Source organism: Mauremys reevesii, linkage group 4 (genome assembly GCF_016161935.1).
Source record: "Mauremys reevesii isolate NIE-2019 linkage group 4, ASM1616193v1, whole genome shotgun sequence".
Taxonomy (NCBI): domain Eukaryota; kingdom Metazoa; phylum Chordata; order Testudines; family Geoemydidae; genus Mauremys; species Mauremys reevesii.
The window spans coordinates 148,753,081-148,766,505 of record NC_052626.1 but is presented as its reverse complement, the minus strand read 5'-3'; the positions used below and the strand labels follow the sequence as shown (position 1 = coordinate 148,766,505).

The 13,425-nt window shown below is 57.4% G+C and overlaps 1 protein-coding gene across 2 annotated transcripts; it reads right to left on the bottom strand.

The window, feature by feature from the left end:
* Positions 1-1,062: 1,062 nt before the first annotated feature.
* On the bottom strand, positions 1,063-7,242 carry LOC120403302 (zinc finger protein 497-like). 2 transcript variants are annotated; one of them, XM_039534259.1, is made up of 2 exons: positions 7,127-7,242; positions 1,063-3,752 (listed from the first exon to the last, which is right to left on the bottom strand). In XM_039534259.1, exons 1-2 carry the CDS (start codon positions 7,200-7,202, stop codon positions 1,690-1,692), a joined length of 2,139 nt encoding a protein of 712 aa, XP_039390193.1. In that variant the 5' UTR covers positions 7,203-7,242; the 3' UTR covers positions 1,063-1,689. The 2 variants fall into 2 exon arrangements, with proteins under 2 accessions (XP_039390193.1, XP_039390192.1); XM_039534258.1 differs by having other exon boundaries at positions 7,115-7,236.
* Between the last annotated feature and the right edge of the window lie 6,183 nt (positions 7,243-13,425).

Genomic DNA, 13,425 nt, shown 5'->3' with positions numbered 1-13,425 from the left:
CGCCCCGCCGCGCCGGCGCTGCCCATCCGGCCCCGCCGCGCCGGCGCTGCCGGCCCCGGCGACGCGCTGGCGCTGCCGGCGCTGCCCGGCCGATCCGGCCCGCCGCGCCGGCGCTGCGATCCGCGCGCTGGCGCTGCCCGCCGATCCGGCCCCGTCGCGCTGGCGCTGCCCGGCCCCGCCGATCCGCCTCGCGCCGCTGGCGCTGCCCGCCCCGCCGAGATCCGGCCCGCGCTGGCGCTGCCCGGCCCCGCCGATCCGGCCCCCGTCTGGGCCGGCGCTGCCCAGGCCCCGGCCGAGATCCGGCCCCCGTCACGCCCGGCGCTGCCCAGGCCCCGGCCGAGATCCGGCCCCGTCGCCGCGGGCGCTGCCCTGGCCCCGCCGAATCCGGCCCCGTCGCGCGGGCGCTGCCCGGCCCCGCCGAGATCCGGCCCCGTCGCGCCGGCGCTGCCCGGGCCCCGGCCGAATCCGCCCGTCGCGCGCCGGCGCTGCCCGGCCCCGGCCGAGATCCGGCCCCCGTCGCGCCCGGCGCTGCCCGGGCCCCGGCCGAGATCCGGCCCCCGTCGCGCCCGGCGCTGCCCGGGCCCCGGCCGAGATCCGGCCCCGTCGCGCCAGCGCTGCCCGGCCCCGGCCGAGATCCGCCCCGTCGCGCGCCCGGCGCTGCCCGGCCCCGGCGAATCCGGCCCCGTCGTGCCGGGCGCTGCCCGGCCCAGGCGAGATCCGGCCCGTCGCTGCCCAGGCCCAGGCCGAGATCCGCCCCCACGCCCGGGCGCTGCCCAGGCCCCGGCCGAGATCCGGCCCCCGTCGTGCCGGGCGCTGCCCAGACTCCGACCAACACTGCTCCACAGTGACAGACCGGCCATGCCCTGCAGAGCCCACATGCTAAACAGACAAGACAAAGAGCGGGAGGGAACCAGAGGCACTGACCAGAGATGCTACATGCCCAAAGTTACCCAGCAGGGCAATGCCAGAGCCGGGGGTAGAGCCCAGGAGTCCTGGCTCCCAGCCCTCCCCTCCCAGAGCCGGGGAGAGAACCCAGGAGTCCTGGCTCCCAGTTCCCTCTGCTCTAATCCCTAGACCCCACTCCCCTCCCAGAGCCGGGGATAAAACCCAGGAGTCCTCCCCCTGGCTCAAACTAGAACCACGACCCATATTTTTAACCCAGCCTCCTAATTAAGGGATGGAGCCGCATGCCACGGGTGCGGGAGGATTCTCTGCCGCTCAGCGTCCTTAAACGACAACCCAGCGTCTCGCTCGAGCTCGCCCACCAGCTATGGGCTGGATGCGGGAATCACCGGGCGAGATTCTCTGCTCTGTAAGTCAGATCACGATGGTCCCTCCTGGCCGTGTCATCTCTCAACCTATTCATCTGCCACCGGTGCCCTGAGAGCCTCAGTGGCTCATACTCAGCTGCGTCAAGGTTAGACTCCACCTATGAACCCCCCCACCAAAGCTACAACCTACCCCCTCCATCGTCCGTTCTGAGCCTGAACATCCATGAAACCTCCACCCCCATGGACCCCATGGCTCTGAAGACACGTGATCCCTCGCCCAATATTTCCCCATGGCCTACAGAGCCATGCTTCCTACGCTACAACTAACCCCATAACTAGCTCCACCGCCTCCTGACGTCCCCCTCTATAGCCGTGGCCAACCACGGACCCGCCGTCTCCCCCGCCCCACCCCACCCGCTCATGCGTGGAGTTTCTGGTGGGTCTGGAGGTGAGTCCGAGCCCGGAAGCTCTTCCCGCACTGGGTGCAGGGGTACGGGCGCTCCCCGGTGTGGATCCGCAGGTGCTGCCGGAGGTTGGAGCTGGCGGTGAAGCCTTTGCCGCAGTGGGGGCAGGGGAAGGGCCTCTCTCCGGTGTGGGAGCGCTGGTGGATGAGGAGGTGGGTGCTGACGGCAAAGGCCTTGCCGCACTGGCCGCAAAGGTACGGCTTCTCGCCGCGGTGAGTCCGCTGGTGCTGGGCCAGGTTGGAGCGGCGGCTGAAGGCCCTGCCGCACTGGCCGCAGCGGTGCGGCTTCTCGCCGGAATGGGCCCGCTGGTGCCGCGTCAGGTTGGAGCGCAGGCCGAAGCACCGCCCGCACTGCGCGCACTGGTGGGGCCTCTCCTCGGTGTGGCTGCGCCGGTGCTGGGCCAGCTTGGCGGCCTCGGCAAAGCCGGCCCCACACTCGGAGCAGCGGTACGGCCGCTCCTCTGTGTGCCCCCGCAGGTGCACCAGCAGGTGGGAGCTGATGCTGTATGCCTTGCCACAGACGCCGCAGCGGTAGGGGCGCTCGTCCGTGTGCCCGCGCCGGTGCCGGGCCAGCTGGGAGCGGGCGGCGAAGGTTTGGCCGCAGACGGCACAGGAGTGGGGCTCACCGGGCGCATGACAGGCCCGGCGGTGCTGAGCCAGCCGCCGGGCGTGGCGAAAGGCCCGCCCGCAGTCGGCGCACCGGTGCAGCTCAGCTTCACGGTGAGTCTCCTGGTGACGCTGGAGATTGGCCTTCTGGCTGAAGCCACGGCCACACTGGGTGCACCGGTGGGGCCGCTCGCCCGTGTGGGTCAGCTGGTGCTTCACCAGGTTCGACCGCTCGCCGAACCATTTGCCGCACTGCGGGCACTGGTGGGGCTTCTTGGCCAGGTGACTCTTGCTGTGCTGAGCCAGGGCCGAGGCGGTCACGTAGGCCCTGCCACAGTCAGCGCAGCGGTGAGGCCTGTCGGGCAGGTGGGCCTGGCGGTGCCGGTTGAGGGTGGAGCTCTGGCCAAAGGACTTGCCACAATCCGGGCACCCATAGGGGCGCTCGCCCGTGTGGGTGCGTTGGTGCTTGACGCAGGACGAGCTGCGGGAGAAGGCTTTGCCGCATTCGCCGCAGCGGTACGGGCGCTCCCGGCAAGGAGGAGCAGGAGGAGTTACCGGCTTGGTGGCGTCATCCTCCTCGGCCTTGGAGATAGGGAAAGGCATCCGGGTCGAGGGTTCCCCTTGGGCTTTCACATCAACGTCCCCGTTGAGAGGGTCCATCTTGGCCACGGTCATCCATGTTGCATGTCCCTCTTGGGTCGTCATGTCAACGTCCCCCTTGGGTGGCACCATTTTGGGGTCTTCATCCTCCTCCTCAGCCATAGGGATGGCTAATGGCATCAAAGTCAAGTGTTCCGCTTGGGTCTTCATGTCAACATCCTGGGAGCAAGGCACCATCTTGGCCATGGTCATCCATGTTAAATGTCCCCCTTGGGCCATCGCGTAAACAGACCCTTTGGGTGGCAGCATCCTGGTGTCTTCGGCCTCCTCCTCAGTCTTAGGGACAGGCAATGAATCCGAGGCCACACGTCCCGGCTGGCCCACACCAGAAACGTCCAAGTTTGGAGGTATCATCTTGGCCATCGTCATCCATGGTGAATGTCCCCCTTGTGCCTTCATGGCAACTTCCCCATTGAAAGGCCCCATCTTGACAGTCTCCTCCTCCTCTTCGACCTTAGGGACAGTTGGTGAGACAGAGGCTGAACGTCCCCATTGGCCCTTCCCAGGAATGTCAATATTGGGAGTCAACATGTTGGCCACGGTCATCGATACTGCATGCCCCCGGGTGGCCTCCACAACAACATCCCCTCTGAGACACGCCATCTTGGCGACTTCCTCCTCCTCCGTCTTGGGGCTGGTCAATGACACGGAGGTCAGGCCTTCCTCTTGGGCCTTTCCAGGAACGTCCCCAATTGGTGACGCCATCTTAGCAGATCTGTTGTCCTCCTCGGGCTGACATTTGGACCCATGACCTGAGGAACAAGCAAAGGGGTGCTGAGTACAAGGGCCGCCAGAGAACGCCGGCCACGCACTGACACCGTCATGGGAGCTTCCTGCTCCTCAGCCCATGCACCAGAGTCTGGTGACAGGAGGAGAGAGACATTGCACTGGGGATGGTTCTGCTCACGCTCCCTGGCAACCCAGGACGCATGTGGGGCTCTGTCTGGAGAGAGGTGGTACCAATTGGGGACTGTGTGTCTTAGAGAGGAGACGGAAAAGAAGACATGATACGCCTTGGTCCATCCATCTTCCTACCCATCCATCCACGCACATAGCCAATTCACCTATCCCCATACGCACTTCTCTGTCCATGTATCCATCCAACCCCCAAACAATCCATCCATCCCCCACACACCTCTCTATCCATGTATCGATCCCCATCCATCCCTCATCTATCCATCCATCCCCCCCACACCTCTCTATCCATGTATCTATCCCCATCTATCCATCCATCCCCCCCACACCTCTCTATCGATGTATCTATCCCCATCTATCCATCCATCCCCCCCGCCTCTCTATCCACGTATCTATCCCCATCCATCCCCCCATCCATTCACCCCCACACCTCTCTATCCATTTATCGATCCCCATCCATCACCACATCTATCCATCCATCCCCCACACACCTCTCTATCCATGTATCGATCCCCATCCATCCCCCATCTATCCATCCATCCCCCCCGCCTCTCTATCCATGTATCTATCCCCATCCATCCCCCCATCCATTCACCCCCACACCTCTCTATCCATTTATCGATCCCCATCCATCCCCCACATCTATCCATCCATCCCCCACACACCTCTCTATCCACGTATCGATCCCCATCCATCCCCCATCTATCCATCCATCCCCCCCAACGCCTCTCTATCCATGTATCTATCCCCATCCATCCCCATCCATCCATCCCCTACGCCTCTCTATCCATGTATCTATCCCCATCCATCCCCATCCATTCACCCCCACACCTCTCTATCCATTTATCGATCCCCATCCATTCCCACATCTATCCATCCATCCCCCACACACCTCTCTATCCATGTATCTATCCCCATCCATCCTCATCTATCCATCCATCCCCCCCCATGCCTCTCTATCCATGTATCTATCCCCATCCATCCCCCCATCCATCCCCCCCCTTGCCTCTCTATCCATGTATCTATCCCCATCCATCCCCCCATCTCTCTATCCATCCCCCCAACGGTCTCTCCCCATATACTCCTCTATCCCCACAAACCTTTTCATCTCTCTGTCCACAGACATGCACCCCTCGCCCTATCCATCCCCCCGGCCACGACGCTAGGTAGCTCTCCCATCCATCCCCACACACCTCTCTCTCTATCCCCCCATCTATCTATCCCCATACACCGATGGATCCATCTATCATCCCAATACGCCCCCTTTCTCTTTGTCTATCCTCCATGCCCACCTCTCTTAATACACACACCCCCATACACCACATGTATTTGTCTATACGGATTCCTCTACCCACTAACCCTGCTGGGTTCCTCTTCCCAGCCCCCCACCCTGGCACCTCCTCACCGGAGTGTGGTGGCTCACAGCCCCCTTCTCTGCCATCCTGCCCCCCACCCCGGGGGCTCCGTACCCCAACACCCCTGCACCCTGCCGGGACTCGGGTAGCAGGACGGATAGAGGGTGTCCACTGGGATCGACAGCGCGAGGAAGGGGTGTGGGGGCAGCTAGGCATGAATGGGATGGATGGATGGATAGATCCAGGACCAGGTTTGGGGATGGACGAGGTGTATGGGCACAGAGGGGTGCGGGGATGGGGACAAGGGGTATGGGGATCGGGACGGGGGTGCAGAGAGGCAGTGATGGGAACGGGGGGCCGCAGGGAGGAAGGGGTGGGGACAGAGGGGGCGCTGGGAGGGAGCGATGGGGATGGGGGGCGCGGGGAAGGAGGGATGGGGACGGGAGGGTGCAGGATGGGGACGGAGAGGAAGGGACAGGGACAAGGGGTGCAGGGGGACAGAGGTGCATGGAGGGAAGGATGGGGACAGGGCTGTGGGGACGGGGAGGGAAGGATGCGGACAGGAGTGTGAGGAGGTGGTGCAGGGGGACCACGGGGAGAGAGAGAGAGACTGGGGGTGTGGGAGGAGGGATGGGGGTGTGGGGATGCGGTTCGGAGGGTGTGGGAGGGAGGGATGCAGACAGGGGTGTGGGGAGGAGTTCTGGGGGACGGGGAGGGAGGGATGTAGAGGGTGTGGGGACAGGGTGCAGGGGCACTGGGGAGGGAGGGATGTGGACGGGGTGCGGGAGATGGAAGGATGCAGATGGGAGTGCATGGATGGGAAGCAGGGGACAGAGGGGTGCGGGATGGGGTGGACGGGGTGTGGGATGGGGAGCTGAGGTCTGGGGTGCAGGATGGGAAGCAGGGGACAGAGGGGTGCAGGATGGGGTGGACGGGTGCGGGATGGGGTGCAGGGGTCGGGGATGGGGTCTGGGAGTGCGGGAGGGGTTACAAGGGGACGGGGTGCGGGATGGGGAGCTGAGGTTCGGGTGCGGGATGGGAAGCAGGGGACAGAGGGGTGCGGGATGGGGTGGACGGGGTGCGGGATGGGGTGCAGGGGTCGGGGATGGGGTTGGGAGTGCGGGAGGGGTTACAAGGGACGGGTGCGGGATGGGGAGCTGAGGTCTGGGTGCGGGATGGGAAGCAGGGGACAGAGGATGCGGGATGGGGTGGACGGGGTGCGGGATGGGGTGCAGGGGTCGGGGATGGGGTTCGGGGGTACGGGGAGGGGTTACAAGGGGACGGGGGTGCGGGATGGGGAGCTGAGGTTCGGGGGTGCGGGATGGGAAGCAGGGGGACAGAGGGGTGCGGGATGGGGTGGACGGGGGTGCGGGATGGGGTGCAGGGGGTCGGGGATGGGGTCGGGGACGGGAGGGGTTACAAGGGGACGGGGTGCGGGATGGGGTGCAGGGGACGGGATGGGGTCGGGGGACGGGGAGGGGTTACAAGGGGACGGGGGTGCGGGATGCGGAGCAGGAGGAGGGGGATGGGGTTCGGGGGGGACGGGGAGGGGTTACAAGGGGACGGGGGGGCGGGAGGGGGAGCTGAGGTACGGGGGTGCGGGATGGGAAGCAGGGGACAGAGGGATGCGGGATGGGGTGGACGGGGGTGCAGGATGGGGTGCAGGGGTCAGGGGATGGGGTTCGGGGGTACGGGGAGGGGTTACAAGGGGACGGGGGTGCGGGATGGGAAGCAGGGGGACGGGGAGGGGTTACAAGGGGACGGGGGTGCGGGATGGGGTGCAGGGGGTCGGGGATGGGGTGCGGGGGTGCGGGATGGGGAGCAGACGGACGGCGGGGGCTCACCCCGGCACCCACCGGCCCTGGGTGCCCCGTCCCCGGCCGGGCGGGTGGCAGCGGCAGCCGCCTCCGTGCGCAGGGGTCCCGGCTCCATGCAGCGACCCCCCCGCTCCCCTCCGACGCGCCGCCGCTTGGGGGGCAGGAAGCAGCCGATAAAGACCGCCCCCCCCCTTGCAAAGCACCATGGGGAGTGTAGTCTCCCCGGCACGTGAAGTGAGGGTGGGAGGGGCTGTCCCAGGGCTTGTTGTGTCCATTGGACCCAGGAGTCCTGGCTCCCAGCCCCCCCCCCCCCCCGCGCTCTAACCCACTAGACCCCACGCCCCTCCCAGGGTGGGGGACAGAACCCAGGAGTCCTGGCTCCCCGTGTGTTCAGCCTTTCACAACTCTGCCCAGCCAGGGACTCCAGTGCTGCGAGCTTCCCCACAGCAGTGCCCCAAGCCCAGCTTGGGCTTCTCTCTGCCACCAGGGCCTACCTAGCCCGGTATCCCGCCCCCTCCCTGCTGCCAAAATCAGCCCCACCGCCCTATCGCCCAGCAGCCGGTACAAGTTACTGCAGAGAAAGCTGCAAAGTGCCCCCCTAGGGATCAGTCCGGGAAGAACCTCCCCGTAGATGAAAATTTCTTCCCAAACCCCATGTTTCAAGCTTGGTTTAGGCCCAGAATTCCCCTGCGAGAAGCCTTGGCTAGTTTGCTAATCCTGGCCCTTACAAATGTGGGTGCTCTGGCTGCCTATATGAAATCCCCAGGCCTGGGAATCTTGCGACAGCTCATCATGTGGAGGTGAGTTCCGCAGGTTAACAGCCTGCTCCGCTCCCCTGGGATCTTCTGCTCAGGTAACACACACAGTCCGGCTTCCATCTAGCAGAGGGCAGCCCTGCTCACTCGCTCCCCACACACAATGCAGGATACATACACGTATTGTTTCTTCTCCGAAAATCACTTGCACACATTTTCTACACGGGTGAGAGGAAAAGTCCAAAAACAACTGGAGGGGATCAGGCACGTGTGTGTGTGTGTCCAGGGCCCCACAAAACCTTAATCCGCCTCTGAATAAATGTTGTTTTAAACACACACCCCATAGTCAAATTTCTAATCCGTCTCACACACAAACACACGCAGAATTTGCATTTGAATCCGACAGTGTCACATACGTAGCCTTGGCAGTGTTCGATTTGTACTCTTCTATAATTTAGGCGGACAGCGATGTTTATTTTTATGTCTGTTTTTTATCAGTTTAAATGGTGGGTTGTATAACATTTCAGGGTTTAAGCTTTTTCCCCCCCCAATTTGTATTGATTTAAATTTTTACAGTTGCGGGAAATGATGGAAGAGATCGGGGCAGGGCGGGGGGGGGGTCAGAGAATAATTATTTAATGACAGGAGCTGGTGAGATTCAAAAAGTTCAGGCTTTGTCACCATTACTACACAGTCAACACCGTGTGTCAAAAGCTCCTGAAATCAAACGCTCGTGAGTTCTCTGGCCGCGTTTTCCTCACTTTGCCTCGCTGCAAATTTTGATGATCGCCGGAAATAGTTTTGGGGCCGTGGGTGGATGCGGTGAAGTCGACATTTATCGATAAAAATCAAATCCTCACTGTCTAGACAGACGCACTCTGCACTGGGCCGATGAGAGAGGGGGACGCCGGGACAAATTACCAGGGCCCGGCCGTCCAGACGGGGGCCTATGGCCTGGCTTCGTTGGCCCCGTTTAGCTGGTCCGTCCTTACTCGGGGGCCCGAAAAATTTTTCACCAAGGGCCGAGCCCGCTCTCAGCGGCCCTGAGTCCACATTCTCGCCTCACACACATACACCATTGAGTTTTAAGCACACGCATGTTATAATCCTAATCTCTCTCTCCCCCACACACAAATAACTCACCTTTGGACTCCGGCACCCAGACACAGTGTATGTTTAATCACACGTCTGCACACTTCACATGGCTGTTCACACACAGGCCTGTGTGTGGGGGGGGGGGGGGTTGTTGCTTGTCCATTATTCCTGGCTGCCCATCGTCACTGTGTCTGGGCGCCTTCTGGGTAAAATCTACAGCACATGCAGAACACCTAGAATCATAGAAGATCAGGGCTGGAAGGGACCTCAGGAGGTATCTAGTCCAACCCCCTGCTCAAAGCAGGACCAACCCCAACTAAATCATCCCAGCCAGGGCTTTGTCCAGCCTGACCTTAAAAACCTCTAAGGAAGGAGATTCCACCACCTCCCTAGGTAACCCATTCCAGTGCTTCACCACCCTCCTAGTGAAATAGTGTTTCCTAATATCCAACCTAAACCTCCCCCACTGCAACTTGAGACCATTACTCCTTGTTCTGTCATCTGCTACCACTGAGAACAGTCTAGATCCAGCCTCTTTGGACCCTCCCTTCAGGTAGTTGAAGGCTGCGATCAAATCCCCCCTCACTCTTCTGCAGACTAAATAACGCCAGCTAGATAGAAACCTGCTAGATTTCACAAAGCCTCTGGCCCGGCTAAGTTTTGGGGATGAAAGCCCTGCTAGCGGCACGCTTTGGGGGTGGTGTGGGGATTGCTCGATTGATTTGCTTAGTGAGACAAGGTGGGCGAGGGACTATCTTCTATTGGAGCAGCTTCTGCTGGCGAGAGAGAGCGACCAGCATCTGAGCTTAGACCGAGCTCGAGGGTTATTGGCTTGGGGTTATTTTCAGGGAGTTTTGGAATATATGGGACAGCAAGGTGGATGTCATATTTGTGTGTGTGAGAGAGAGCCAGAGAGACCAGCACACTGCCCCCTGCTGGTGGAGAATCACAGGTATGGGGGGGGTGAACACACATTACAGGTGAATCCTGCCCCATTGCACTCAATGGGAGCTTTGCCCCAGATCTCCGGGCACAGATACACACTCACACACTCCAACATTCTTGATGTTTCTCTTAGAAAAAACTTTTAACGAACACCTCCCCTCTACCAACAAAAAAGCCCGAGTCCTCCGTCGTCACCCACAGGCTGGTTACATTCCTAGAATACAGGGCAAAGGCATTTACCACACACTGCTCCTTCACAGAGCTAAAAAGGAGACAGGCACTAGGCGACAAATGCTACCATGACATGAATCACACACACAGATAAACCAGGCATTTCCAGCAGCTTAACCACACTTCTTCGCGTGCTGCGAGTGGAGGCTTTACCCCGCAGAGTAGTGAATGTTGAGCCCTGAGTCTATAGAGAAGTGCAAGAGACACTAGATTGTAATGAGACAGACAAGTCGACGGATAGAAGGGGGGGGGCTGGATAGGTAGAAACACCACAATCTGAGATTAGATAGATAGATAGATAGATAGATAGAGGGGGTGTATGGGGATGGATGGAGGGAGGGGGTGTATGGAAGGATGGATGGATGGAGGGGGTGTATGGGGATGGATGGAGGGATGGGGATGGATGGATGGGGGGTGTATGGGGATGGATGGATGGATGGAGGGGGTGGATGGGGATAGAGAGAGAGTCAGAGTGTACAGCTAGACAGACCAGAATCTAACGAGACAGACAGACACATTGTGCATTACTGATAGGACGACAAAATTCATGTAGCGACTGTAACCCACGACTCGCTGTCAGAGCAAATGGAAAATGTCCAGATCAGCCGGGCGGCGCTGGACGCCCAGCTCAGACGCTCGTTGCCCCAGAGCAACGTTGGCAAACGAGTGATCCATGAGCACCCAGCTCCTCGAGGCGGCACGGCGCCCTAGGCTGCAGGTCTGGCCCCCGAGAACGGAGAATCTCCTAGACGTTTGCACACTTCCAAGCTACATTGAGCTGGCTTTTCTTTCCTAAAGCCCAGCTTTGTTTTTATTAACGTCATTCCCGTAACGGGCAGAAAACCCACCAGCATCGCTGCAAATCCGCCAAGTGCTCCTTTGAGGTTGTACAACGCCGGCCTCCGGGGGCAACTTGCATTAGATGGGGCACGGGCCCTTCAAGGCGCAGTACCCCTCCTGGCCACCAGTAGTGCTAGAACGGCCCCGTCCCTGGGAGCTGCAATACACGTGGGACACCAGTGGGGTGGGTAAGGATGTCTGTCTGTGCAGAGCAGGGCTGTAGGTAGCGGACAGAAAGCCTAGAGCAGGAAATACAGGGCTCAGTTAGGGGTCATTCGATTCAGCCCCACAGAGGTAGAGAACTAGACTGATTTTGATGGTCCGGCTGGCTTTCTTTATTCCCAGCACCTGCTTCAGGGCCAGGCTGGCCTCCAGTGATTTTTGGGAGAGGGTGAAATTCTGCTTCCTTTTCACCCCAGACATCACAAATTCCCAGTGACCAGTTCATTGGCTGGAGGAAATTGGCCAGTTTAGGTTGATGTGGCATGGGGACAACAGAGAAGGTCATTCTCTCCAGACACTATCCATAACAGGGCCTCATTCTCCCTGGCCCATTGCCTCATGGGAGAGCTAGGCAGAGAGAGAGAGAAGCTGGGGGAAACCTTAGCTTCATTGTCTTTGCTCTAGTGATGCAAAAGCTGGAATCTCAACTTTTCTCCTCCAAAGGTCAGGGAAGATTTTCATCAACATTTGAAATGTCCACAAACAACTTGCAACATTTCAACCTTTTTCCATCAAAATGTCAAATGTGGTTGATTGCAACATTTCCCCCCCAAAATTCAGAATCTCAGAACATCTCAAACGTTCACATTTCTCATCCACCTTCCAAACGTCCATCTTCTCGATGAGCATTTTGAACGGCATTGAATTTTTTTCACTCTCCATTGAAACTTCTAGTGAAATTTTTCATCCATTTCAAATTCCAAGAAAATATTTTTGACATTTCAAATTTTGATATTTCTTTTCCATCCAGATCTCATTGTAATATTTTCATCAGAAATTGAATTGACACATTTCCCATCAATAAAAATGGTCAAAAGGGTCCAATTTCAATATAAATGTTCAACATTTCTACAAAAAAAAAATCATCCATGTTTTGAATTTAAATATTTTTTTCCATCAGAATTTTTAATCTTATTGAAATTTTTGCTCAAAAATTTGAATCGCAATATTTCACATCCACAGTTCAAATTTCAGTGAAAACATTCATCAGCATTTCAAATTCACACAGAAACTTTCACTGACATTGTAAATTTCCGTTTTCCATCAGAATTTCAAATGTCGTTGAAATATTTTCATCACAATTAAAATTCCAGTGCATTTTTCATCAATTTCAAATTTTAAGAAAGTTTTCTTTCATTGACATTTCAAATTGGGACATTTTTCATCAAAATATCATCTCTCTAAAATTTTTCGATCAAAATTTGAATTCCAACATTCTCATGGATGCCTCCAATATCGATGAAAATGTGCATCAAAATATCAAGTTTCAGTGAAAACTTTTCAGCCACATTTCAATTTTTGCTATTTTCCATCTCAATTCTGAGCACCAACAAAATTCCTCCTCAAAATATCACAAGCATTTCAACCCAAAAATTCCAGTGGCACTACTAATTTGGATATTTTCCATCAGAATTTTGAGACTCATTGAAATTTTCCCCCTACAAAAATGAAAATTCCAATGACATTTTTCATCAATTTCAAAATTTCACCACAACATTTTCACTGACATTTCAATTTTGATATTGTCTCCCATGATGGCAAATCTCACTGACATTTTTCCTCAATCACACATTGAAATTCCAATCAAGTTTTGCATCCGTTTCCAATTTCAACAAAACATTTTCCGTCAACATTTTGAATTTTGACATTTTCCAGCAGAATTCTGAATCTCTCTGAAATACTTCCTATCCACATTTCTCAACACGTCAGTGGTTGTAAAACTTCATATCCCAGTAAAACCAGCCATATGTCAATGCAAGTTTTCAACCAAACAAAAAAGTTTATTACAATCTCAAATTTCACTGCGGTCAGGGAGTAGAACAAAAATTCTACCTCAGAAATGCGGGAGGTGTGGAATTTCCATCCCATTTCACTAGCAGCCTCCAAACCTGACTCAAACATTTTAAAGCAGAAATACAACCCTGATCTCTTTCGAGGGGAATACATTGGTTCTGACATCATCACTAGGCACCAAAAAGGTCGTAAATTAACGATATTTATTATCCCAATTGTGGTAGCATGTCTGAGCACCAAGCACAGCCTAAGACCTCACTTGCACCCCCAGTGCTTAGCCACTGCGCAGACACAGACAAGGGCTTGCAACCCAGTGCACAGTGGAGCACGAAAGGAACAAGAAGCCAGTGTGTAGCAAGCACCCTGCTTGCTTTTAAAGGGACCCGATCCTTGATTTTAATATCCGGTCCTCCCCATGGCATCTCTGCCCAGTCCAGAGCAGGAGCAACGGTAGAT